The sequence below is a fragment of the Liolophura sinensis genome, chromosome 11 (assembly GCF_032854445.1).
Source record: "Liolophura sinensis isolate JHLJ2023 chromosome 11, CUHK_Ljap_v2, whole genome shotgun sequence".
Taxonomy (NCBI): Eukaryota; Metazoa; Mollusca; class Polyplacophora; order Chitonida; family Chitonidae; genus Liolophura; species Liolophura sinensis.
In genome coordinates, this window is record NC_088305.1 from 29,779,172 (window position 1) to 29,807,101 (window position 27,930).

Below are 27,930 nucleotides of genomic sequence, written 5' to 3' on the forward strand. Positions count from 1 at the left end.
ACCCGATAAAATATGGGAGATGAAACCGGGATTACCATGTCACCCCGATAAATATGGCAGATGAAACCGGGGTAACCATGTCAACGGATAAATACGGAGATAAAACCGGGGTAACCATGTCACCCGATAAATATAGCAGATGAAACCGGGATTACCATGTCGACCGATAACTACGGGAGATGAAACCAGGGTAACCATGTCACCCGATAAATATGGGGGATGAAACCGGGATAATCATGTCACCCGATAAATATGGCAGATGAAACCGTGATAACCATGTCACCCGATAAATATGGGAGATGAAACCGTGATAACCATGTCACCCGATAAATATGGCCAGATGAAACCGGGATAACCATGTCACCCGATAAATATGAGAGATGAAACCGGGATACCCATGTCACCCGATAAATATGGGAGATGAAACCGGGATACCCATGTCACCCGATAAATATGGGAGATGAAACCGGGATAACCATGTCACCCGATAAAAATGGGAGATGAAGCCGTGATAACCATGTCACCCGATAAATACGGGAAATAAAGGCGGGGTAACTACGTCACCCGATAAATACGGAGATAATTCCGGGATAACTATACCACCCCATAAATACGGGACAAGAGCCGGATAACCCTGTCACACGATAAATACGAGAGATGAAACCGGGCTAGCCATATCACCCGATATGTACGGAAGATTTAGCTGGGATAACCATGTCACCTGATATTTACTTATTTATTTACTTGATAGGTGTTTTAGGGTTTTTTACGTGTTTTTTACTCAAGAATATTTCACTTATACGACGGCAACCAGCATTATGGTGGAAGGAAAACAGACAGAGCCCGGGGAAACCCACGGACCATCCACAGGTTGCTGGAAGACCTTCACACGTACGGCCGGAGAGTAAGCCAGCATGAGCTGGACTCGAACCCACAGCGACCGCATTGATGATGTCACCCGATAAGTACGGTAGATGAAAACTAGGATAACCATGTCACCTGATAAATACGGTAGATGAAGCCGTGGTAACCATGTCACCCGATAAATACGGGACAAGAAGCCGGGGTAACCATGTCACCCGATAAATATGATAGATGAAGCCGAGATAACCATGTCACCAGATAAATACGGGAGATGAAGCCGGGGTTACCATGTCACACGATTTATACGGTAGATGACGCCGCGGTAACCATGTCACCCGATAAATAGGGACAAGAAGCCGCGGTAACCATGTCACCCGATAAATAGGGACAAGAAGCCGGGGTAACCATGTCACCCGATAATAGGGGTGGTGAAGGCCGGGATAAATCTCCTACATTAAAGCTTCCGTTAGACCGCTTTGCGCTAGATTCGTGGATGAATTTCCTAGTATCATTTCCATTAATTTGATTGTGTTTAACGTATACGACGGCGGCCAGCATTATGGTGGATGGAAACCGGGCACAGCCCAGGGAAACCCACGACCATCCGCAGGTTGCTGGCAGACCTTCCCACTTACGGCCGTAGAGGAAGCCAGCATGAGCTGGACTTGAACTCACAGCGACCGCCATTGGTGAGAGGCTCCTGGGTCATTACGCTGCGCCGGTGCGTTAACCGACTGAGCCACGAAGGCCCCGCGATCTAATTCAACACGATGAATATACTGTCCTTAGCTTCGGTTAAGCGGAACCAAACACAACCATGAAGTCTAGCGCCAAAGATTCTGGACCCTATAATTAAGGTTAAAAAGGATACTACATTCTCCCAAAACAACCAAGCATACATCGTGTTAATCTGTTACAGCTTGGCAAGGTGGACGATTCTCTCCCTGCAGTTTTACGTGAAGTTCACTGGACATCACTTGTGTGTTATATGGAAAAGTTTACCGGTGTAAGTTGCCAAAGGTCGGTGGTTCCCCCTGGGGTACCTTGGTTCCCTCCTCTCATACTATACTGACCGCCATTTCATCAGTGAAAAGTTCTTGATTATGGCGTCAAACAACAATAAAATCGAGATGAAAGATATATCATAATAACAATATCCTGAAGGAAAATCTTTCCCAAATTCTCTATTTTGTCATCTTGGTCACAACACCAAAGAAGTCGGTATCCAAAATAAACGTTTGGCCATACTAAAATGGCCTCTAAGCTACAAATCGAACACCACACAAAACGGCCTTGGAATTATGCATTATTCGACACTCGAGCACAAGCCACGTCAGAACAACGTCCAATATTACCTACTTTAATTCTGTGATTATTAAATAAAAATGTCTGCTGATATAGAATTGCATTTGCATGAGCTTTCCGTAATTGAATCCGTAATTGGTGATTATGGAAAGTGCATTCTCCACTTAATGGTGTTTGTCAGGCAAATCTCGATCCCAGGAGATATAGATAAGGTTACACGATCTGCACACGAGAATCCGTGATTACGTTGGCGACAGAGTTTGCTCTGGAGTGGTTCGCCTAATCCAATGATTACACAAGCCAAAACGGCTTGTGTAATAATCTCAAAGCTAATACAGCGCTGTGAAAACATGTCGTTGTGGCTTGTGCAATCATACACGCTGGTGATATGTTGGATGTTTGGAGGATTTTTAAAGACTGAATAGGTGGCCTCCGTGGCTCAGTTGGTTAGTGACCCAGTGACCCAGGAGCCTCCCACCAATGCGGTCGCGCTAAGTTCAAGTCCAGCCCATGCTGGCTTCCTGTCCGGCCGTACGTAGGAAGGTCTTCCGGCAACCTACGGATGGCCGTTGGCTCTGTCCGGTTTCCTCCAACCATAATGCTGTTCGCCGTCGTATAAGTGAAATGTTCATGAGCTCGGCGTAAAAACCAATCAAATAAATAAAGAAATAAATAAGACTAAAAATAGTAATCTATGTAATGTGACATAAACGTATATTTTTAGACCCGGCTCCGGGATCACGAAGCGAACTTAGACCTTAGTCAAAACTTCAATCATTAACTTTTGTTGCACAATAACTTACCCATAATTTACGTTATGAAGCAAACGTTTAACCTTGTAACATAAGAAACAATACAATTTATGTGCAATTTTGATGCCAGCCATATCCTTTTCTGCTGGTACATATCGAAGTAAATTTATCTAACAATAAGCTAGTTATTTTTATTTATTTCGTTAATCAGAGTTTAACTCCGTGGACGTAACCGAAGTGCCCTGATGTATAACACCTGCCTTGTGGCACGCAATTGACGGACTGCTCTACATGTGGTGTACAGATGTTTTTTCTGTTGATGATCCTCAATGAATTTCATGTCAGATGCCAAATATGGCCCGGACAGCACTGGGAGTCGGGGATAGCGAGAATTCCTCGTGCAACACAGACATTGGATCCACATCTCATGTCCTAACGATTGCATGATGAACATCTTTATCACTCGTCCAGGATCCGCTCTCCCATAACATAATGCATGCTTTGCCTCTTTCTCTATTAAATTCCATCGACGATCGATGCCCTGTCTTACCTGAATACGCGAATGTGGACAGCTCGTCTATCTGGGGTCAACATACTTGGCTTTTAGTTGCTCAGAATTTTCTAAATTTTCCTGTCCTCACATTTTCGCTGATTTGCATGGTGGCAAAAAATGCAGAGAACGCCAGTTGGGTCATTTAGTTCGTCTTACACGAATTTTATTGCAGATCAGTTGCCTTCCTCCAGAATGGCACACCGGTTCGCACTGAGCGCTCTCTGTTGGTGAAAACCTGTGCAGCCGTTAACGGGAAAGCTCGTCAATTCGGTAAGGTATCCATACTCCACACTCTCTCATTTCATCAATTCGGTAAGGTATCCATACTTCACACTCTCTCATTTCATCCAATTCATGAACTGCTGCTGTTACAGCGAAATATTCTTGAGTAGGCATTAAGTGCAAATAAATCGATCGTAATTCACTGCATAATCAAAATTTGGGAATCAACCTTGAATACAATTTACCCAATCCAAATGTTTAAATTCATTTTTTCATCGATTGACATCCTTTGCACTAAATGGCAGCCCCCGTCTTAATTTAATTGGTGAAAGTATTACATTAACTCCTCTTAAAATGTTATCAAATACAAAGCCACGAAGAAAAACAGCCCCAGCAGGCGTTATGTGAGCTGTCGAATCCAATTGTCTGGCAGGAGTGTTACCCATCTACTACGACCCATCCCTGAAGAAAACAACTCGCTGTTGGAAACCTGAATTTCGCTAACCCTGAAACTGTAACAGATCGTTACGACTGTCGAAATTTTAGATTTGTACCGCGTGCCTTAAGTCAGCAATCACGATCCCCAAAAAATCAAATAGTAGTCAACACTTTGCGTGTTTATGGGAACTATAAGGAAAATCGATATTTTACTGTTACTTTGGCATGTATAAGGCCTGCTAGTACAACGATAGGTATCGTCGTCATCTGATTGAATAATTGCAAAGTACGACGTAAAACCCTAAGCGTACATATATATACCACACCAGTCCACACTTTGCGTGTTTTGATGTGGACAATAAGAAAGGTCGGTACTTTATTCTTATTTCGGGGCCTATTCCTCAAAGCCATTTCTGACTTAGGCCAAGATATGAAACCTCTTTAATAAAAGTGCTTATTTTGTTTTTGTTTTTGGTGGTGGAAGTTGAAATTCGGACACGTTTGTCTTATGACAACGTTTATGAGGTGATCAAACTTTTAATTACAAGGTCCAAAAATATGCTTTAAAATCATATTTCAGATTTTGACTTAAGTCACAGCACTCGCCCTCATTACGACATCCAGTTGAACAGAAAAAACAAATTTTACTGTTATATTTCAGCACGTATGTCACAGCACTCGACATTTTTGCAAGATCACCTGGACGAGAAGATCGATAATTATAGTGATATATTTTAACACGTATATCACATCAATCATCCCGATTGCGACATCACGGGGACGAGAAGATCGATACTTCACGAACCAGCGTATCTTAACACTTATATCACAGCACTCACCTTCACTGCAACATCACAGTGATGAGAATATAACTAAAGACGTACATCATAGAGAGAAAACCAGAGCAGAGACGACCGTGTGATAGCTGGCAAATGGCCTCTTGTCAGTGTACCTCAGTCAGGGGTTTACTCCAACTGTTCCTGTAAATGCATAAATAGTCAGCAATTAACAAGCCTCCTACCACAATGGTTTAAACAGAATTAAGTAAAAAAAAAAATGCAGTGATGCTAATTGCAGTTTATTAGACGTCACTGGTCTAGAAATACTCAAGCACAGAGAGTAAAACCAGAGCGGCGACGACAGTGTGACAGCTGGGCAAATGGTCACACGTAAACCGATGTTAATACGGCCTCTTGTCAATTACCTGAGTATTTACGGGTATTATTCTAACTGTTCATGTAAATGCATAACAGTGGGGATTTATAAATGGATGAGAAGACCGATACTTTGCTGATCAATGTACAGGGTGTCCCAGACGTCGTGCACCATCCAGGTAGAGGTTGAATGCTTGAGCTACAGAGCGGTGTGTTGCCCCATCTCTTCCAAACATAAAAACCAACTCAGCTATTTCTTGTACTGTTAGTTTATTAGCCATAATTAACTCTGAAAGAGACAAAAAATTTAAAATCAGCATTAAATCTGAAACACAGAAAAAAATGGGAATCATGGTGGTGCACGACTTGCACCATCACAGCACTCGCCCAGAATGCAACATCCCGTGGACGAGAAAAAAAATATTTTTACTGGGTATATTTTGACACGTATATCACAGCACTGGACTAAGATTGCGACCAAACGTGGAAGCAAAGGCACGTACTTCAATGTTGCCCGGATTGCGACATATTGGGGTGAAGAGGACACGTATTTTATTGCACTTTCCCAGATTCCGACATAATGTCGACGAGACAACCAGTACTTCACTGTTACCTGTGACATGTATTTTACAGCGCTTCTCCTTACTGCAACATCACTTCGAGGATGAGACCAATATTTTACGGCACTCTGACACACTGAGACATCAAGTGGAAGAAAAGACCTGCATTTTAAAGCACTCCCACACACTGCGATATCATTTGGAGGAAAAGATCGGTATTTTACTGTTATCTCTCACAGGTACCTAACAACACATCTCCCAACGTCACACGGATGAAAAGACCGATATTTTACTAGCATATTTCTACACGCATTAACGCATATTTCTACACACGTTAATTTTTTACTGTTAGAGCTAAATATGAATATACAAAGTCGCTTTCGCATGGTACGATTTAGTCGTATCATCGAATCCTACTAATGGAACAAAACTATAGAGCAAAGCTATTTTATAAGAGGGGCCTTCGTGGCTCAGTTGGTTAGCGCGCTAGCGCAGTGTAATGACCTAGGAGTCTCACCAATGCGGTCACCAATTGCGGTCGCTGTGAGTTCAAGTCCAGCTCATGCTGGCTTCCTCTCCGGCTGTAAGTGGGAAAGTCTTCCAGCAACCTGTGGGATGGTCGTGGGTTTCCCTCGGACTCTGCCCAGTTTCCACCCACCATAATGCTGACCGCCGTCGTATAAGTGAAATATTCTTGAACACGGCGTAAAACACAAATGAAATAAATAAATAAATAAATATTTTATAAGACGTGTTCAATGGAATGGGTCGAATTCTACAAATTATTTGAAATAACGTTTCTCCCATAATTGCACTAATCGAATTTGATTTCTCTGAAATGCACTATTGCTTTTTCTCTTCGCGATATGGTAAATTATATATCTGTACAACGTATAAACACATATCTTGTCAGCAACCCTGTAAGATTCAATAAATGTTCATGTGATACTTGTCGAAAGAGAACTGGAAAACTATCGCCAGGATTCAAATCTCTTGCTTTACACAACAGAACAATCACTAAAATAAGATTGACTGGGATAACTGCACACTGAATTAGGACTCATTTTTTTTTAAATTTCAGTGACACTTCAAACTTGTGAAAGATCACTTTATCTCTTCCCCCGAGGCATCATGTGAAAATTGAACAATAAAGGGTTGTCGAATCCAATTGTCTGGCAAGTGTATTAAAACAAGCCAACAGGAGAATATACCGGATACAAAACGTCGTACGTAATCTGAGAATTGTTATAAGCTGTTTTGGACATTTCAGTGCCCATGGATCAGAGAAATGTACCAGTGCTCCTTATTTGGTGATCTCCAATTCTGTCTAACCCTGCAATGTCAGATTCGATTGTACGGACCTTGAATGTCCAGTACGACCCAACTTTGCGTCGTAAAGCAGAGAATTGAAATGTTTCACTGCTAACCATCTACCATCCCTGTTTCTGTTTCTTTGTCCATTGCCCCAGAACTGACGTTTCGTTTTGCTTTGTCAGTACTGTGTGTTCGCTGTGACCTCTATCAGGTTTTGTCATTAAAACATCCCAAGCAATAATATTGGAAAGTATACCAAAAAGTGCTCATAACTGTATGATATAGTAAACGAGCTATCCAAATCAGTCCAGGTCGTTAAAACAATACACCCAAAGTCAAATTCCAAAGAACAGATTCATCAGAAATAAACATCGCAATCTGTTAAAAATGTATGGAATTTTAAGAGAAGAAAGACCTATAGTTACAGGGAAGTAGAAGTAGTCAACGGTTTCCATTGATGTCCGTGAGAAATACGTGTATGTTACGTGGCCATGTTCTAAACAGGATTTATAAGGAGTCAAGGTAAATATTTATATTGTATCAAGGCGAGTGAGCGCAACAATCATCCAAATGATATTTATCACCATTGTACCAGTGGGTTCTAACCAACAGCAGCCGTAATATTTCAAATATCAGGCTCACGTGCAGTTCGGACATGAGTTATCAGCAAAATTTCACCAGAATGCTAAAATTCACACTGCGGTTTGCTGGATACATAATGTAATATAATACATCTATCAAAGTAGCAAATGAAGTCTCTGATCACTTTGGTGGCCCAATGGTTAGAGCGTCCGCCTCGAAGTCCGACAGATCTGGGATCATACCCAAATACTTTAAAAATGGTACCAACGCTGCCTCGCTTGACGCTCAGCACCGAGGTTAGAATAACGAAAATGGACGGGTTTATCCGGTGTCCGTAAAATGTGACTGAGCTATGTGTCATGTCTGGTGTCTTTGCAATTATACTTCAGTGACGACAGCACTTTGACGGAATGGACTATCCCTGTCACAAGATATATATGTATCTTCAGTACCATTTCATGTGCTTTCTCGTAAGAGTATATACAGCCCTTAGACAATGGGGTCGCCAGTTCGAATTCAAATTTGATGTGGATTAACGCCAAATCGTTTCTCGAAGCCCTGTAACCAGTACCATCTACCGTATTTTTAAACATGTATTTGATTGATGTTTGACGCCGAACTGAATTTTTTTTTTCAACCAAGGCAATGGTCAGATTTAAGTGGAGGAAACATTTTGACGTATCATAAAAGCTGCATTTGATTTTTATAGTTTCTTGACAGCTGAACACCAAAATATTCAACAGAACACACAAGGGACAACTTCAAACACCCTTTACTTTCTTGTTTTAACAAAGGTTTATTATTACGTGTAAACATCTCTACAACTGAATGGGCATGAGAAACTGAAGATATTAAACACATGGGGAAACAAATATTCCATTGAGTTTAACCCCCAAAATAATTGTAATCAAATAAAAAAAAAACACGAGTTCTGTTCTTTTTTTACGCAGTGTTTTCGCTCTGTTAACAATCACAGATTCTTCTCTTTTCCACATCTTTATACTCACACTGGTTTTCCCGGCGCCGTTCTAATGCAGAACAAACTTCTGTTTTGAAGATTGGTATAAAGAATTGTACGTTGACATATAGCGCACAGTGTGCATTCTCCTAACTTAAAACTTCCAGCAATCATGCTGAATCACACGTCTGGTTTGAGGTGATGGATGTCTTGAAGGTAATTTCTTAACGTTTCAAAATGCGCCGAAGCCACAGTCCAACACCGTTTTGTAACATCATGTCAAAACAAACCAAAGTTTGAATCCAACATCATTTGGTAACATCAAGTCTAAATAAGCATACGTTCGAGTTTAGAGTCTTTGTGTAGCGCGTACTTTGCAGAAGTTCACATACTAGAGTCCAACATCAATGGATGAACATTTCCTGCCTGAACAACTCGGTTCCAAGCTGTGTGTAAAACACACCATTCTTTGCTGTTACACCCTAGTGCTTGTAAACTGTGCTTTACGAGCACATCTACATATAAGAACGAATAGTTCACCGCTTGGACCGACTTCATTTTGGCGGTTAATGTTTCTCATTTGTAACACACAAAAACGAGAATACATTACAGTCCAATGTCAATTTGCATCAACGCACATTTTATAGGACACTCACAACATATCCTTTGGGGTCATCACACTTTGGTATGGTTCTCAAAACTGACTAAAATTTTGGACCAATTTCAGTGACCTGACAATCATCAAGTAAAAGAACATGGAATTCATTTTATAAAGTGAACATTCAAATAAAATGTTTTCAAAAAATCAATCAATTGAGCTATAAGCTGCATTGGAACATACTTACTAAAAACAAATAATTAAAAAATAAGAACCAAAACTTATAAACAATCGCAGAATGATGTGAAAATGTACTCATACAAAAATGTGTAGTTTAAATTATGCCTTAAAAAGTAGATTAACCATTGCATAATGTACGCAATGACATAACACATAAGGAAGATACCATTGCAATTCGAGGGAGTATACGTTGAAAATGATCTCACTAGAAATATTTGGCACAAATCGTTTCCTTTCAGCTAAAATACATTAAACCATGAACTGCTGCCTTATCCAATATGCTTTAAGAGGGCGAGGGAAGGGGGGGGGGGGGGAGAAAAAAGGGAACGAAAAGATTAAACGCTTTGCACAATACCGTTTGACTGTAGCACTCTTTGATCATGTTAAAATGAAACCAATGCAATACTTCACAACTGTTTTGTAACCACGGAGGTAGATATATTCTATACCTCAATTCTGTGACTAATACTGTATGGTTCTGGGACTGTAAGATAATAAGGCTTCACCCGAGGAACGGAAAGTTGAAACTAAAGGATTTCTTAATCTGCCGACTTTCTGCCAATGGGGAGAGGAAATGAATTGGCAACTCAACTTTCAATAGTTATAGCCCGGCTCTCATAAACCTGGCGGATGAACGCCGGTGGCCCACCGTTGAATCCAGCGGGACTCTGGAGTGTTCTCATGACGTTGTCTACTGGCGATGACCGGAAAAGTTGAACACCTTAGAACATCAAGGGTGCCGACCGGCGGTGGACCTCTGGCTATAAACTGCCGCCGGTGACCATGTTCTCATACCGCCGATTCTATGAGAACCAGGCTTAATAAAGCCGTGAACCACAACATCCACCAGAATTCTTCAGAATACAGCCACTTGTGCCACTATAAACGGTTGCCAAGGAAAAATTAACCACCAGAAAATCAAAAGCAAATTCCTTTCCGGAGACAAAAAATATTGAGAAAATGCTTATAAGATGAACGGTAATTGTATACGGCTAGTCAGAGACTAATAAAAATAGAAGTTAATGCGACAAGATGATCAACACACAACAATTTTAAATACCTGCAGGTTATTGTCTCAAATTATCCCACATTTCACCCAAATTACATAAAATATTACACATAAAATACAAGATTCAACCCTTACTAGATGTACTTCAATCATCATACTGGCCACATTCTCGAAACACATAATTCTTCCTCACCTTGCATATAAAAAAAACAACACTGAGAGTCCCATAATTAATTATTGTGTACATTTAAGACAACATCTTGAGTACAAAGAACGAAGATCTACATAGCTGCTGTAAGTTTATGTCATATACAGAAGATGATTTCCTAGACAAAATAGGCCTAGATGCTTTTGCTTTCGGTGTATATCCTTGAGACGGTCAGTGATACGAGAGCACTTCAAATACATTACGCATAGCCCTCATAATACACCAAGGTTAACTGTTCTGCAATCAGAGGAGTTCCTGATTGTAGATGGTGTCACAGTGACACCATTTCGTGCGGTGACTGATGGGACAAAAAGCCGTTTAAAAAGTTCGTTACCTAACAAATTCCCTGACTTTAGGCGGCAGCTGATCTAGCAAGATTTGGTATCGAACCTTACAGGTGAGGAAAGCCCCTCATCAGGCTATGTCCACATGTATCTCCTTTAATATCTCCAGTTTGTCTGTAAAGGGCATCACTTGGTCTTTTTTTGCAGCAAACAATATTACTGCATTTACTGCACAGCACTGACTTTGCATCTCAGTGTAAACAGCTCTGTAGATTCCCCCTCCGATTTCCAAGATACTAAGGGCGTTGTACACGCCTTCAATCTAGAGTACTACCCATACAACCCATTCCGAAGATTACAGTGATGCGCAGGGCATGTGGTATAATAAAGTTTGTTGTGAACACAGCTAACGAACTGGACGGCTTGACTGGATGACTGATGAAGTGACCGACTGAAAGCATATTACAGGAGTAACAATACAAAATGTAGCTAAAATGGTTTTACTAATTTTACATGCATTAATACTTCAGGCTTGGATTATTTCCCTTTGAATAAAACACGATTTTCTTTTTCATTCTGGGCTGCCACCTGCTTCTTTTTGTTGATCTATTTTCTTTACGTTCACTTCCACTCTTTTTAGCATAGTATGTAGTCTCCCCCATAAAACCAAGAAACTTAATTTCTCTGAGGAAGATTACGGCAAATTGATTCTGTATCCTTGAAAGGATGAGCCTTCAGTTTAAGAGAAAACAAATCATTTCAAACCCACGTCTGAATTCGTAATAAAATAAAACATGGCTTGGTATCATTTACATCTGCATGTAACTTTGGAACATCAAACTTACATAAACATGCATGTGCATTACTAGCCTGAGAATGAATCGTTTTGATTTTCAGAGCAAATAAAACACCTGATACATTTGTGTTTTGACGGACCAGTCATCCTAAACCTGCAGCATCTAAGTCACAACAACAAAAAAACTATCTTAACACATTTACATATTCACTTACATGTAATCATTGTCCACAAATCCAACCATCATATCCCACAAATCTACATGCACGTGTGAAAATTATAAACTACTTGAAATACAACAGCAGAGCAGTTTGCACATTTGATGATGTACAAGAGACATTTGTTCACATGAAGATATACACAGATACACACACACACCTGTGTATAATGACTTCCATGTATATGGCACAGCTTGTCAACATTTAGTGATGAATTCAAGCCTTCTACATGCATAATCGTACATGTACATAGATCAATCTTTATAATGTCTGTAGTATTTGTCAACAAAGACAGGCGTGAATAGAGATCTTCAGTCTTCTTCCCTTGTTCTTCTTGTGTTGCTAGTAGGACACACTGAGCTGTGAAACCCAACGCAATACAGTTATCAAAAGTTCTCTACCCCAGCCTGACACCTATAATTCTGTTCCTTCCCTGAAGTAACGATTTCAAAGGCATTAAGAAGACCATTTAAAAGCCGCCAATTTTAGCTGTCTCCACAACACCTACATCATAGGTGCTCCTGTCACAGATTCAAATGTACTAAAGTCACCACCTCATTCATAAGGACAACTGTACGAAACTGTGCTATTTGTCATAATTTCTGCTCCTCTGGTGTATCCTCAGTACATATGTATCTGCATGGCAACTACCATTTCAATCTTATGCCTGAGATTATGTTAAAAACATCATCCACATTTTGACAGATCTCAGTGATACCTGTGAGTGCATACACCATTGTCAACATCTAATCCTAGGTGCATTCCACTTTACATGTCAATGTACCCACAGATACAGGTTTCTTATAATGGCATGATTCTGTCAGATGTTCCCACACCTATGACACAGTCACCATTTAACCAAACTTAACAACCTACCATCATACATGTGCTTGTTGAAGACTTCATAGGTGTACACGCTAAATTCACCATTTCAGCATCGGTGTTGAAAGCTTCATAGTGCTGTGGTACACATACTAAAGCCATCATGTGATCAGACCTAACACCATTTCAGCATGGGTGTTGAAGACTTCATGATGCAATGGTACACATACCAAAGTAACCATGTAATCCGATCTAACACCATTTCAGCATGGGTGCTTTCATGATGCCTTGGTACACATATTAAAGCCATCATGTGATCAGACCGTACACCATTTCAGCATGGCTGTCGAAGACTTCATGATGCAATGGTACACATACCAAAATAACCATGTAATCAGATATAACACCATTTCAGCATGGGTGCTTTCATGATGCCTTGGTACACATACTAAAGCCATCATGTGATCAGACCGTACACCATTTCAGCATGGGTGTTGAAGACTTCATGATGCAATGGTACACATACCAAAATAAACATGTAATCAGAGATAACACCATTGGGTGTTAAAGACTTTATGTGGCTGTGGTACACACCCTAAAGCCATTATGTAACATTAGAGTTGAAGGCTTCATGATGGTACACATGATGTACTGACGTCACATTTAACAAGCAGCAAAATTCAGTAGTCCTTATGATTTTGGATACATGCAGTTCTCACATTTCACATGTACACACAGGTACACATATACACATTTGTGTATACTATACACACAAGGATGCAGAAGTCCTTTCACCTGAGAGAGTTTTTTTCCTCTTCCTGTACTACACCGAAGTATGTGAGAATTTAGTGTGAGTTCCAAAGAGATCTGACCACACAAAAATACAAAATGTCTTTGTGTTAGCCATGTTATTTTGTCTTCAAAGAGTCTCTTTTCTGTTAGCCATTGTCATTTTCCACATGCACAGTGCATGATGAAGTGGTTACTCAATCACAGTAGAGCACTCCTTGCACTCCTTCTTTCTTCAACTGTTGTTGAATTATTCGATTATTCATTTTTAAAATTTTTTATTCATTTATTTTTTGGCACCTTATGTGAAATCACGAGCACCATTTGGACACCATCACACCACTGTGATGAAACATTTTTTCAAGCATTTATTCAAACAAATCACCTATTTTTTTTTATATACACACATATATTCCTTTATGCAAGAGGACCTTGGTGATCCAGGGGAGACAACTCACTACCTTCATAGTCAGACAGTAGTTGACTTGTTGAGAGGCCCATCCTCTCTCCTGGCACAGGCTACTGCCACAATCAAAGTCACCAGACCTATCAAAAGAATGCCGCCAGCCACTGCACCCACAATAATATACACCGTCCACAAGTTAATACTTCCTGGTGAGCCAGCACTGCTGTCTGCAACAGCTTTGTCTGCACCATCCTCGTTAGTTGGCTTCTCCTCTGCCATCGTCGGCATGTTGTATACATTGGGCTTGTCAGTTGTCTCAGTTTTCTCCCTTGGGTCATGCTCCAAAACAGTTGTCTTTTCTTTCTTGTTCTTCATCATATCCTTACGTTTAGGGGATCGAGTTTTCGGAGTCATGGTCATAAGTGGTGTGTAGAGAGGCGAGATAGGTTTCCTTTTGGAGCCCCTGCCCCGGCCATTATCTTGGTTAGGCTTCGAGGTTAGTTTGGGTCTTCTCTGTCTGGGGGCATCTGTAACTGTTGTAAGCTTTCGGTTTTTATCCGGTCGCTTTTTGTGCGTTTCTTGTGTTGTATATACAGTATAGGTCACCGGAACTATCCTCATCATGGTTGTCGTGGTTTGTACAGGAGCAAATGTAGGAATTGTTTGTTTTTCCTTCTTTCTTTTTGTTTTTTCTGAAATGTAAACACATGAATTTTTTCAGAATCTTAAATTTACTCCCAGATAGCAACATGCTGAAGAATCTTTCCCTGATATGAAAATTGTCAATTTTATTAGAGGATAAGACCAAAGTGCCTGGTGTAAACCACTAAGATTTTACTGACTAAATATCAAACGCCTGAGGAACAGACTTTATACTGGTGGAAGAAAAGTGGTTTTCAGTAAACATCACACTGAGCACCATGGCCCCAAACTGTAAGAGCAGGGGAATGTACAAACACTTCATTAGAAAACATGTCTTCCTGTTTGTAAACCAAGTGGATCCCAACATAAGCACTGTCCTTTCAGTACCATCTGGCAAGTCATCAACCCATTTTGTTACAGACATGATTTCTGTTTGCAGACCATATTTGCCATTCATTTCAGTCACTGAATCCTGTACAACTATACATACACTAAAATCACGTAACAAACTCCGAGACAGCAGAGACGTCATTTTCATGTATGAAGAATTTTAAAGTTCAAGGTCAACGATAACACATGTACATGTAGAAGTTCATGGAGTGCACGCCTTAGTCTCTACCACACTGAGTTTATACTTGTACTGTACCACAGTCTTCACCACACTGAGTGTATACTTGTACTGTACCACAGTCTTTACAACACTGAGTGTATACTTGTACTGTACCACAGTCTTTACCAGACTGACTGTATACTTGTACTGTACCACAGTCTTTACCACACTGAGTGTATACTTGTACTGTACCACAGTCTTTACCAGACTGACTGTAAACTTGTACTATACCACAGTCTTTACCACAATGAATGTATACTTATACTGCACCAGTCTTTACCACACTGAGTGTACACTTGTACTGTACCACAGTCTTTACCACACTGAGTGTACACTTGTACTGTACCACAGACTTTACCACACTGAGTGTACACTTGTACTGTACCACAGACTTTACCACAAAGAGGGCACACTATATTCATTACCATTCTCTGTGTATTCTTTATCATAATCATTTACTGTAAAGTACTTATTATTTGCCGGAAATTATTTTCGTGGGTTTTCTATAAAAATATGTTCGCAGGAAGTAATTTTTGCATATTTAAGAATATACTGAAAAACAGATCTTAAAATCTTAAAATTTTCAAAGATATAATATGGCTGAAATTATTCAAGCTTGTCAAACAGGTATCATCATGGGTGGCTTTAATCCTCCTTTGTTTCCTGCAACGTCGCTAATCTCTGGATCAGAGACAATGTGAGCTGTATTATCACTAATCAAAAAGATTACTTTCGCACCTACCGTGAGCAGTACTCATACACGTGTCACTTCTTTTCGAATCATTGATAAGCACTTTAAAACACCTGGCAAAGTGACCTGTCACCTTTTAAGCAGTTCAACACAAAACATATGTATTTACCGTTATCATTCTTTATCAAGAAACACTGTAATTTCAGTTGTTTTCAGTTTTAATAGTCCTCTGTAGCAGGCCAGAAACCTCAAACTTTGCCGTAGCTGTCAAATGACCATCGCGTTGTTGTACACACTTCACAGTGTGTTAGAGGCTCACTCACTGGACCATAGGAGAGACACAGCCAATGGCATAGTGTGTATCAGAGCGACATTTATTAGAAGCCAGCACATGCTGGTATCTACTATTCTTTCACTTTGCAGGCATAACGAAGATTGATCAAACTGAAGATGAATAAATCTCCACTTTGTTTTATACCCACCAAGCCTTAGCACCAGAGTTTGTATGTATTCCAACCATAATTTCCCTTCCCTGCTGTTAAAACATTAAGCTGGCCCGTCAGGCTTTCTTAGCGCAACTCTCGTCCCTGGCAAAGATTTCACTTCATTATTACTACTACCTGTAGTATATGATTCAATATTGGATATTTTTTTTGGTGGAATTATTTTTCGTGGTAAATTATTGGCCACGAAATCTGTGAAAATTAGTTCCACATGAAGATTAAGTCCTTCACAGTATACCATACAGAAGGCACAACAGGCCACACAGTTATCATCACCATCCAGAGGGCACACATTATCATTACCCTTCCGTGGACATATCATTAAGATTATAAACAGCTAGAGTGCATGACAGATTTTCACCTATCTTTTATCTAGTGCCGCTTCACTGAAAAGCCTTACCGAAGGCAAATAAGCCGCCCCGCCCAAGCCATTATACTGATACGGGTCAACCAGTCGTTGCACTATCCCCTTCATGTTGAATGCCAAGCGAGGAAGCTGAAACTTCTTCTTTTAAAGTCCTAGGTGTGGCTCGACCCAGGACTGACCCTGGATCTACCGCTCCCAAAGTGGACACTCGACCAACTGTGCTGGTGGGGCCGGTAACCACCATACAGGAGACACCATGACCATAACAATACGTAGCCCATCATTACAACAGGTAGTGCATTTTATTATTGTTACAACACCATAATGTGTGCGAGACACTAATAATACCTGTGGTGGGTGTGGACTTGTTCCTGGGTAACACATTTAACCAGGCATCAGAGTATTTCAGGCCGTTGAAATTCCCCACCAGACATTTGTAAAGACCAGAATCCCCCAGCGAGACGTTCTTCAGGACTAACAGCTCTGGGTCTTCTCCTGTCGGAATGAACTGTTAACAGAAAAAGCATACAGGCTGAATTACCTCTGTCAATCATGTTTTAATGCGTCAAAGGTCATTTGCAAGATCGACCTCTGATGTTTTGAGGGACGCATCCCTGAATACATCTTCTATGAAGTTTCAATGAATTTGCTTTAGACATAATGCTACTAAACTTAATCAATAAATCGTCATTAGACAATACCTTTTGACCAAAAGTTACAATAACTTAAGCTGGATAGTGTATATAACATAAATCATTTTCATTCGAAAATCGCTGCCAGCTCTTCCCTTTTATCCTTGTGAATCTCAAGGTCTCTCTGGTCCCCATCAGTTTTTCTGACTCTAGTTCGGCTATGGTGGCCTTCCCTTGGCCCAGGCCATACCAGGCATGACGATTTCACGGAAAGAATCGTTCCGTTTTGTGTCTGTTCCCAGGTTAAAAATTCACGGAACCGAAAGTCCCACAAGAAAAGGCTTGGCTACTCATGAGACTTAAGATGTGAGCTTTCAAATGGTGTCACTAGGCGCTCGTACTTTGTTGCTACAAGCGGTCTCATTAAAAATGGACCTTTTTCAATCTCTCTGTGTACAGCGAGCCTGCACTGCTATGTGCCACAATGGACAGGAAGTAGCACAGCCGATGAATTAAAAGTACGACCAAAAGAATCAAGGTCTTTGACCAAGTTGTGATTCATGTGAAATTTGGATTCTAAGATTTGTTTGAGTGAAAGGCTCTTCTGGTAGTTGTATTTATCACATGCTGCACTGTACTCTTTGGGTAGAGATATACATTCAGTGACGGTTTTAAACAAAAATGTTGGGGGGGTTATGGTAATTTTTATTTAAGTAAATGATAATTTGGTCTGCAAGAAACACCAAACATTTATTTGATGAAATGCTATTAATACTGAAATTATTACAGGTAAATCGGTTCCCATGGCAGAAATTGTTTCCCACCGTTTCCCAGGCCCAAAAAATGTTTCCCAACAATTCTGAAATCCTCATGCTTGCCATTCTCTACTCACCACCTGTTTTTCTGACTCTAGTAGGTAGTGTTAGCCTTCCCTGGGCCCAGAGCAGTCTTTACTCACCATTTGTTTTTCTGACTCTAGTTTGGTTGTGTTGGCTTTCCCTGGGCCCAGAGCAGTCTTTACTCACCATTTGTTTTTCTGACTCTAGTTTGGTTGTGTTGGCTTTCCCTGGGCCCAGAGCAGTCTTTACTCACCATTTGTTTTTCTGACTCTAGTTTGGTTGTGTTGGCTTTCCCTTGGCCCAGAGCAGTCTTTACTCACCATTTGTTTTTTTGACTCTAGTTTGGTTGTGTTGGCTTTCCCTGGGCCCAGAGCAGTCTTTACTCACCATCTGTTTTTCTGACTCTAGTTTGGTTGTGTTGGCTTTCCCTGGGACCAGAGCAGTCTTTACTCACCATTTGTTTTTTCTGACTCTAGTTTGGTTGTGTTGGCTTTCCCTGGGCCCAGAGCAGTCTTTACTCACCATTTGTTTTTCTGACTCTAGTTTGGTTGTATTGGCTTTCCCTGGGCCCAGAGCAGTCTTTACTCACCATTTGTTTTTTTGACTCTAGTTTGGTTGTGTTGGCTTTCCCTGGGCCCAGAGCAGTCTTTACTCACCATTTGTTTTGCTGACTCTAGTAGGTAGTGTTAGCCTTCCCTGGGCCCAGAGCAGTCTTTACTCACCATTTGTTTTTCTGACTCTAGTTTGGTTGTGTTGGCTTTCCCTGGGCCCAGAGCAGTCTTTACTCACCATTTGTTTTTCTGACTCTAGTTTGGTTGTGTTGGCTTTCCCTTGGCCCAGAGCAGTCTTTACTCACCATTTGTTTTTCTGACTCTAGTTTGGTTGTGTTGGCTTTCCCTTGGCCCAGAGCAATCTTTACTCACCATTTGTTTTTCTGACTCTAGTTTGGTTGTGTTGGCTTTCCCTGGGCCCAGAGCAGTCTTTACTCACCATTTGTTTTTCTGACTCTAGTTTGGTTGTGTTGGCTTTCCCTTGGCCCAGAGCAGTCTTTACTCACCATTTGTTTTTCTGACTCTAGTTTGGTTGTGTTGGCTTTCCCTTGGCCCAGTGTACGTCTTAGCCATTGTATCTGAGCCTCAGGATCATTCATCACGCGACACCGGAAATTTACATCCTCTCCTTCATACACAGTCTTGTTTTCTGGCCCCACAACTTCCAGTGGCCAGATCACCTCTGAAATCATACAAAGTTTGGATGCAAATGAATCAACATAGTAAAAATAGACAGAATTAAAATTCATATCTCGTGAACATACTGTATGCGAGGTAGAACAGCTTGAACCAGATTTATGAGTTTTGTGTATCATTTGATTTTAGTGAGTGAAAAATAAACAGCCTGGGAACCCTTTCAAAGTTTTGAAATTTATTGAATATAAAAAATAAAAAAAACACTATAGTAAGATAATTCACAGATTTTATATTCCAGGTTAAATATGCACAGCTTATGCATGGATCAACCTGGTTTTTCAGAACATGAAGGTCACAAAAAGAATCGGCATACAAAATCTTGTCAAATGTGCATGGCAACCTACGATTAATGAGAATCAATTAACAATTGTTAAATCTGCAAAATTTGTGCAACAGATCAAGGTAAGTTTCAAACTTGATCAGATGTTCCACAAATGTCTACCTGCACACCAGATTTTATGAAAATCAGACACCATTTAGAGTTCTTGCATACAAACCAAAGAGCTCCAGACGAACAGATGGACAGACCCAAATGAATATTTTAAGGCTTTTTTTCTTTTGGCAAATATGTTGGATGAAAAAAAAAAAAAGAGAGAAAAAACCCTTACACCAACAGAAGTCAGAGTAACTTTACTTTTCTTCATCTTACTTATTTACCTACAAAATTCACTTTAATCTTGATATTCATGAAACCCTACACTGTTCTGCAGGTGTTCATTTCACCTCTTTTAGACTTTTAGACTTTTTAGGTTTATTTGCATACTGTTAAATTTGAAATAGTTAAGCTTGTCTTCCCTTATACATTTTAACAAATATGTAACTTAATGGCACCCCTTTATGGCAACCGTAGGTCTATTTTACTACCTTTTTAACATTTAGCATTATTTATGTTTAGACAAACCTAATAGCAGAATATTATTATTTTAGCAATGTTTGACACCAAAACCCACTCAGGAACATCTTTCTGTATGTTAATATAATGCTGTTTAATAACATTTCTACATTCTATATACCATCTAATGTTAACATTGGCAAATTCATCCTATAATATCATAGTAATGAAATCGCATCACAAAGAGACATCACTCAGTTGCCGTAATGTTGTATCTCACGTCTCCATTGCCACAACCTCAACTAAAAGGGGGTAATTAGACTGTTATAGTTTCCGGTGTTCTCACTTTCTTGTTGGGAAATATGGTGTCTGAGCTCAACTGTTACAACGACACAGCTTAATATTAAAACAAGAAATCTCCAGGCTTTCTTTCCTGTTTTACGTTAGAATTTGACTAGTGTAAAGGTAAGATTAAACAGTGCTTTCACTCCTGTGTCAGTGAGAAGTATTAGCTAGGGATAGGACCCCTTTAAGAGTGAACCACAGCACTCCACTGAATTTTAAAGATCCACAAGCATACAACAAAATTGTTACAGTAATGCAAAAAGTACATAAACACAAAAAAAAAAACAAGCTAAAATAAAAAGACAGCTTAAATACATTACATTAGAATAAAATGGAAAAGAATGAGAAAAAGAATGAGTGAGTGAGTGAGTGAGTGCTTGGGGTTTAACATCGTGCTTCACAATTTTTCAGTCATATGACGACAAATGAGGAAAAGAAAATATGTGTGCAAAATGAAATATTGCTTCACTTGTAGCAGTTATGTCAGCAGTGATTGTCTTCAATCTGTTTACATTTGATCACATCAGTCCACTGTCTGTCACATTAGGTGTCACTACATAACATTTCCCATACACAGTAATGCAATGTCAAAGCCACAGAGCGAAATAAAGAAAGTTGATAGAGTTAACCGTTTATATCACTTAAAAAAACTGTACACAAAGAAGTAAAGTTTGTTACAAATTAATACCACTTGTTTTGGTTATCAAAACCTGTACATACCCTTTGCTGAAGATTGATGGAAAGAAAAAAAATCGAAATGGTAATCGTTTAATGTACGAAAATATACATACATATAACACAATATTAAGAAATTTATGTTGCTCAATACACACTTGCCCATTTAGTATTACATGAAAACACATGCATTATTTTGACAAAAAAAACCCAGCACATATTGTTTCCAAAATTTGACTGCTATAATATTGTTGGAACTATTTCCTCCTTGTCTGTGGTCACACTACATAATTTCTCTAAGAATGATTTACAATGTATTAAACCCATGCTTGTATTCTGGCAGAACTTTTTGTCCAACCATCAAGATTATGCAGTGTTTAAAAATTCTGCTACATCATCAGCAAGAGTACAAAATATTATGTGTACCAACATACTAACAGATGCAGTTATCTGCCTCTCAACTGTCTTTACCACTACATCATAAGATTCCACATGGTAAGACTATTATATTTGCACAACACAGACAAATGTATAATGAAACTACATGAACATGGATGTGGCTGCACAAAACCCTTGTTCTGTCTTGTATTACCTGGCATCAAGCAGACTAAGCCCACACCTACACATATGACAAGCTAAGATGACCTGCCGTCAAAAAATCATTGGTAAATTTTGATCGTATGTTAAGTTGCTGGGAATCTTGGCGAATCATAACGAATCTGAAGTTAGTGCTAATGAGCCCAAGGTTCGGAGTTCGGAGTGCTTAAAGTTGGGTTTCTGTGCACGCCCAAGAACCAGCTGTGGTTAAAAACCTTGTGGGTTATTGTACACAATTCTCTAATTTTACATCTCTCCGGCCTTGATGTACAAGCATCGCACACAATCGTCAGGAGTCAAATACACATTATAGTGACTGCTGCGAATAAATAGGGGATCTGCAAACAGGTGTGACAGCAAACAATTTGTTGGGTTTGAATCTGGAGTAAATCATCCATGATTAACCAGGATCAAAAGATTGCAATGCATCTCACAGGTAAAAGGTAATTTTTAACGCGAGGGAGACTTGGCGTTAACAGAACAGTTGTACTGTTTCAAATACAACACCATGTGCAAGCCGTCTTTGATAGGCTCTGTATGATCAGACCTTTTCCTGGTAGACGTCCAGTACAAATAAGTTCACATGCAGAAATCAACATCAATTAATTCAGAATTCACTTGCATTATCGTCTTGAACAGCAGTGTTATGGGTGAATATGATTTATTTATTTATTTATTTGATTGGTGTTTAACGCTGTACTCAAGAATATTTCACTTATATGACGGTGGCCAGCACTATGGTGGGAGGAAACCGGGTAGATCCCGGGGGGAAACAACGACAATCCGCAGCTTGCTGGAAAACCTTCACACGTACGGTCAGATAGGAAGCAAGCATGAGCTGGACTTGAACTCACAGTGGCCGTATTGGTGAGAGGCTCCTGGGTTATTGCCCTGGGCTGGTGTGCTAACCACCTCAGCCTCGAGTTTCCGAGAGAATTTGAAACTTTTTAACCGTTCCACTACCATCAGTAGGCTCTCCAATAGCATGCCAGGTAATAAAAAATTAAGAGACAGACAAGGCTCTGGAAGACCAAACACTGTACAGATGGATGAACAGACAGACATCACTATCATATTCCTTGACCCTCAAATAAAGACAAACAATAGTTGTCTCCAATATATTAAATGTTTGTTCTGACTTTATTTCTTGGTCTGTGGCACATGCAATAATGTACACTACTTTTCTCTATGTCCAGGTATCAAAGACACCAACCTTTTTTTTCTACCAGAACAAATTATTATCTGATCATTACAGAATCAAACATGCATGCTGCCCCAGTTAGTTATATATGACACTGTGTGTTAATTAGAACAATTAGTGAGTCCTGGGGAGTTGGCAAAGAGACACTTGTAACAACTGATCTTGTAACTACTTCTGTAAATTTGTCCTGACCTCTGGTTTTAGTCACACTGCAGGGATTTTTCAGTTATTCAGCATATTAACTACTGTAAGAGTTTCATACTTACTCATAATGCGTATGATGTAAGTCCACTTAATCTCGCCCACCTTGTTGTAGACTTCACAGGTGTAGTTACCTGAGTCTGACACCTGCAGGTCTGACACCAACAGGTTGAACTTCTTCTCCTTAATCTGAAGATAAAAACATCAACATGTAGGATTATTATATGACGGGAGTAGCCAGTGAATAAAAATTCTGTCCTCCTAATAATTATTTCAGTCAGGAGATCTCTCCATAGTCGGGCAGTGCAGGCATGAGGATTTAAGAATTTCTGGGGAAAAGGTTTTCAGTTCCATGTGTTTTGGGGCCAGGAAACAACAGAAAACATTCAATTGGTTTCCCACAATTTCTGCTGTTGGAACAATTTGAACAATTTCATCAAATTTTACTGTTTTGTGTTTTTTCACCACTATAATAAACTAAAAACCACTCTAATCCCTCAACCTTTTCAATAAAATTCCTCTATTTTGACAAAAAGGGAAAGAACCACAAAGTTTACACTTTGTCACATTGAGTTATCTCCCCTGCACAAACTGTACAAAGCAGCCGGTCAACAGCCATTGCATATACTTTCATGTAACAATTTAACATTAAGCACCATTTTCTTTGCCAAAAATCTTGACTGGCTAATATCTACTTCTTGTCCAACCCTTCTGCTATTTCCTGTCCATCTTGTCCACATAGCATGGCTGGCTCACTACTCGCAGTTACTGAAAAATCTCTTTCGTGAGAACAAAGTATAGCCTATTGCATACTGATTTAAGTTTAACAAATTAATTTCATATGGCTCACACCTCAAATCTGACTTTAAATGGTTTTGTAACAGAGTTTCAGTTCTGCGAAACAGACTTTCAGTTCTGTGACTTTTTAACTTGGGAGCAGACACCAACTGGAACATAAAATCCTTATGCTTGCAGTGATACCTAAATCCGGGTCTAACAAAACTTTGTACCGGTATGTATCTCTGCAGGAATTTCAGCCTACCTGAATTTATCTTTTATGCTGTGCTGCAATGTACTACAAAAATTACAGTAACAGTCACTGAGAGTTTGTAACCCAATGATGAGTGGCTCATTCAAGAGCAAGTGAGTAAAGAGCCAATAAATAAACATAGCAATAGTAAGAGCTACAATCAAATACGAGACCTGATTCGTCTCGGGCAGACTGGATGCCATAAGGACAACACCTCAGTTCCCGCAGCCCCTCAAGCTACTTGATATTCACTGCATACTTACTCGTCCTGTTGGAGACTTTGGAATGGGCTCTCCATTCTTCAGCCACCTCACTTTGGGCTTGGGATTTCCATCAGCTGGGCATTTCAACAGCAACTTTTGTCCAGCTTTCTTTGAAAAGACAGCATCACCCTTGGCAGGGTTTGACTTTGGTTTCCAGGATGGCAGTTCAGGGTCATCTGAAAAACATGAACATGTACAATGCATATTTACAACGGACTGATTTCCACACATTTCTTATTTCTCGATCTATCCACCTATCTGTAAAGATTATTCTCCCTAACATCAGCTTAAATGCATTTTATTTCACTGGTGTTTTAACTTCATACTCATGACTTTAATATTTCTAGAATGGCACAGAGTTTGATAGGTGGAGTAAGAATTTATTTATTTGATTGGTGTTTTATGCTGTACTCAAGAATATTTCACTTATACCACAGGCTGAGCTTGCAGCAAACACACGACCATCTGCAGCTTGCTGAAAATCTTCCCACTTATGGCTGGGGACTGCACTAACTATCTTGGCCATGAAGGCCCCACTTTACACCAAAGAACTTCACCAAGAACTAAGAAAATGAGTGCAAGTCTATAACTTCAGTGGTCAGAAACCCCATTGGCGGAGATTAAAATGATGTGTAAGGCAAACGAGCCGGGGAGGACCCCTATAGCCCATATTTGGATGACATGCACATATCTATAGTTGGTCAGATATAACACACACCTCCGTTTTCAGAAAGTTACTGTTAATCAGTGGAGCTCCTGCAGTGCACAAACCTTCCTTGTTTTTCTGGCAGTAGATGAAACTGGATCCACATCATTGGGTTAAAAATTGTACCTCAGAGATTTCTTGTGTTCATGTTACTTTTTGTTTGCTTCTTCACGGCTTAACGTCAACACAGGCAATATTATATCCTCATGATTTTCCTTTAGCTACAGTATTACAGAGATAGTTTTAACATCAACATACATGCATAAGTAGTGGTGCCTCACTGAAATGCCACAACTAAGACCCTAGCCATGACACCCCACCTAGTCACAGTAGATGGACAATGGCCCACTGGTCAGATTGGCATTGCTACATCACTGGAAAGTCACAACAAAGACCCTAGGCATGACACCCCAAATACATATAGTCGCAGTTAATGGACAACTGGCCACTGGCCAGACTGGAAGTGTTGCCTCACTGGAATGCCACAACAAAGATCATAGCCAGGACACCTCACCTATTCAGAGTATATAGACAGCATGTCACTAGTCAGGCTAGTATGCAGCCTACATTCCCTTATACTAAGCAGGGCACAAATCAAGATACTGTACATGAATATTACATGCACATCCACTGACAACAGGCACAATAGTGTGTTCAAATTATGAGAAGTGTCTATGCTTAAGATCTACAACCATTGACATGCTCAATTAATGTCTTAGGGAGGATACACTATTCCCATCAAGCTGTCCCCTTATCGCATCGAATAAAAGACATGGGACACACACATACATATACGAATGTGTAACAAAGGAGTCCAAGTAAATATGTAACTCATGTACATGTACATATACACACATGCTCCACTTGTTTTACATTTTTGCTCAAAACAAACCAAAGACTGATCCTGCGCTCATTTACTTTGGGTACCTTCACCCCATCCCCTCACCTCCCTCTCCTTCCACAGCCTCTGAAATCAGTAGTTTGCCAGCTGCTACAGACAGCTGAACTCTGGCCTCTCCAACAAAATCTGACATTCCAGGGCATGGATTCCCAGAGCAGCCGCCTAGAATTACCCCAGCCCCATAACATTATAGCCTGATTCCTGGGGGGGAGGGGGATTAAACACTGGGCACTACAACAGCAGCCAGGCTGTCTAACCTCTGGGAGTGGGCCTGGCAAGGGGCTAATAATGTTTAATATGACAAAACAGATAATAAGACATCACAGGCTTCAGAAAGAGCCCTTGATGCTGTCAGCAAGGCACAATTATACTGTCAGCCTGGAGGAGGGTCAGAGGCCACCCTGGGGCCAGGATAACCCAGCCCAGCATCCCCCAGGGGACTGTGAGTTATGACAGGGGTTGACAGCCAGGGGCTGGCCTTCAGGGGGTGCTGCAATAGGAGCTGGTATGTTAGTGCCAACGTGGTGCATGTACAGTAATATATCATCTCAAAGCCTAAGGCTGCACCAGCTTGTGATTGTCATCTATGTGCAAACTGTGATGAGCCAGATAACACAGGTCAGCACATGTATGTTTTACACTGCTTCTGCTCCTCAAAGATAAAACCTCTGTTTGGCAAACTTTATAGAACCCTCCACCAGCAAATATATTTAACTGTATCATGTGATATTAGAGTACTCTGAAAAGACCATGTAACTTCAGCAAGAAACGAACAAATTTCAGTACTATATGAATTTAACGCTCAAATTTCAAAACTTTTTTCACGAACAGAGACTTATTTTTTGAGATCATTCATGGAGTATTTACCTACATTATTATTACAGTCCATGAACTGTTTAGACTACTACTTAACTCTTAAAAACTGGTATATACCTGAAATTACATACGTCAACTTTATTAAAAGAGAAGACAACACCAGAACAAATGTATATATGCATCAAAGTGTCCCACGTAAAATTTATTTATTTACTCATTTGATTGGTGTTTTACGCCGTACTCAAGAATATTTTACTTATATTACGGTGGCCAGCATTAAGGTGGGAGGAAACTGCGCAGAACCCGGGGGAAACACAAGACCATCCCCAGATTGCTGGTAGACCTTCCCACTTACCCCCGTAAAATATAAAACAGTATACTTTTCTACTTTGTGATGTTGCATTATAACCCAAAATATCGCAGTTCATAGAAAGCAAAATCCCACAGCAAAAGGAAACCTAAAACACCACCATGTTGTAAATTTAAACCAATCGCGTGAAATTTATTTCTACAATCGAGAGGGCACTGGTTTCTCACGACGACACAATGATGAGCATTGTTTGGCCATTTAGTATTATTAGCATAGGGTAAGAATGACGCAACATCTTATTTCTGGTTTCCTCAACACGGCATATACCATGGTCATGACGAAAATTTCCCGTCAGAATAAAATAAACGTCGGTTATTCCTCTTCTGAAATAACTAAAGGTGTTTCTTTTAAGTATCATATCATCAAACATTTGTTTAAATTACTCCTTGA

General features: G+C 40.0%; 1 protein-coding gene across 3 annotated transcripts in view; it reads right to left on the reverse strand.

Annotated features, from left to right (window-relative positions):
* Positions 1-8,521: 8,521 nt before the first annotated feature.
* The window catches only part of LOC135477524 (fibroblast growth factor receptor 4-like), a 49,386-nt gene continuing 29,977 nt past the window's right edge, over positions 8,522-27,930 (reverse strand). For all 3 annotated transcript variants that reach the window (XM_064757662.1, XM_064757664.1, XM_064757663.1), the window contains exons 3-7: positions 24,748-24,923; positions 23,520-23,643; positions 19,414-19,589; positions 17,234-17,393; positions 8,522-14,764 (exon numbers count right to left, since the gene is read on the reverse strand). In XM_064757662.1, the coding sequence (XP_064613732.1) occupies positions 14,136-14,764; positions 17,234-17,393; positions 19,414-19,589; positions 23,520-23,643; positions 24,748-24,923 (1,265 nt within the window). In that variant the 3' untranslated portion in view covers positions 8,522-14,135. The remainder of the gene's footprint in view (positions 14,765-17,233; positions 17,394-19,413; positions 19,590-23,519; positions 23,644-24,747; positions 24,924-27,930) is intronic.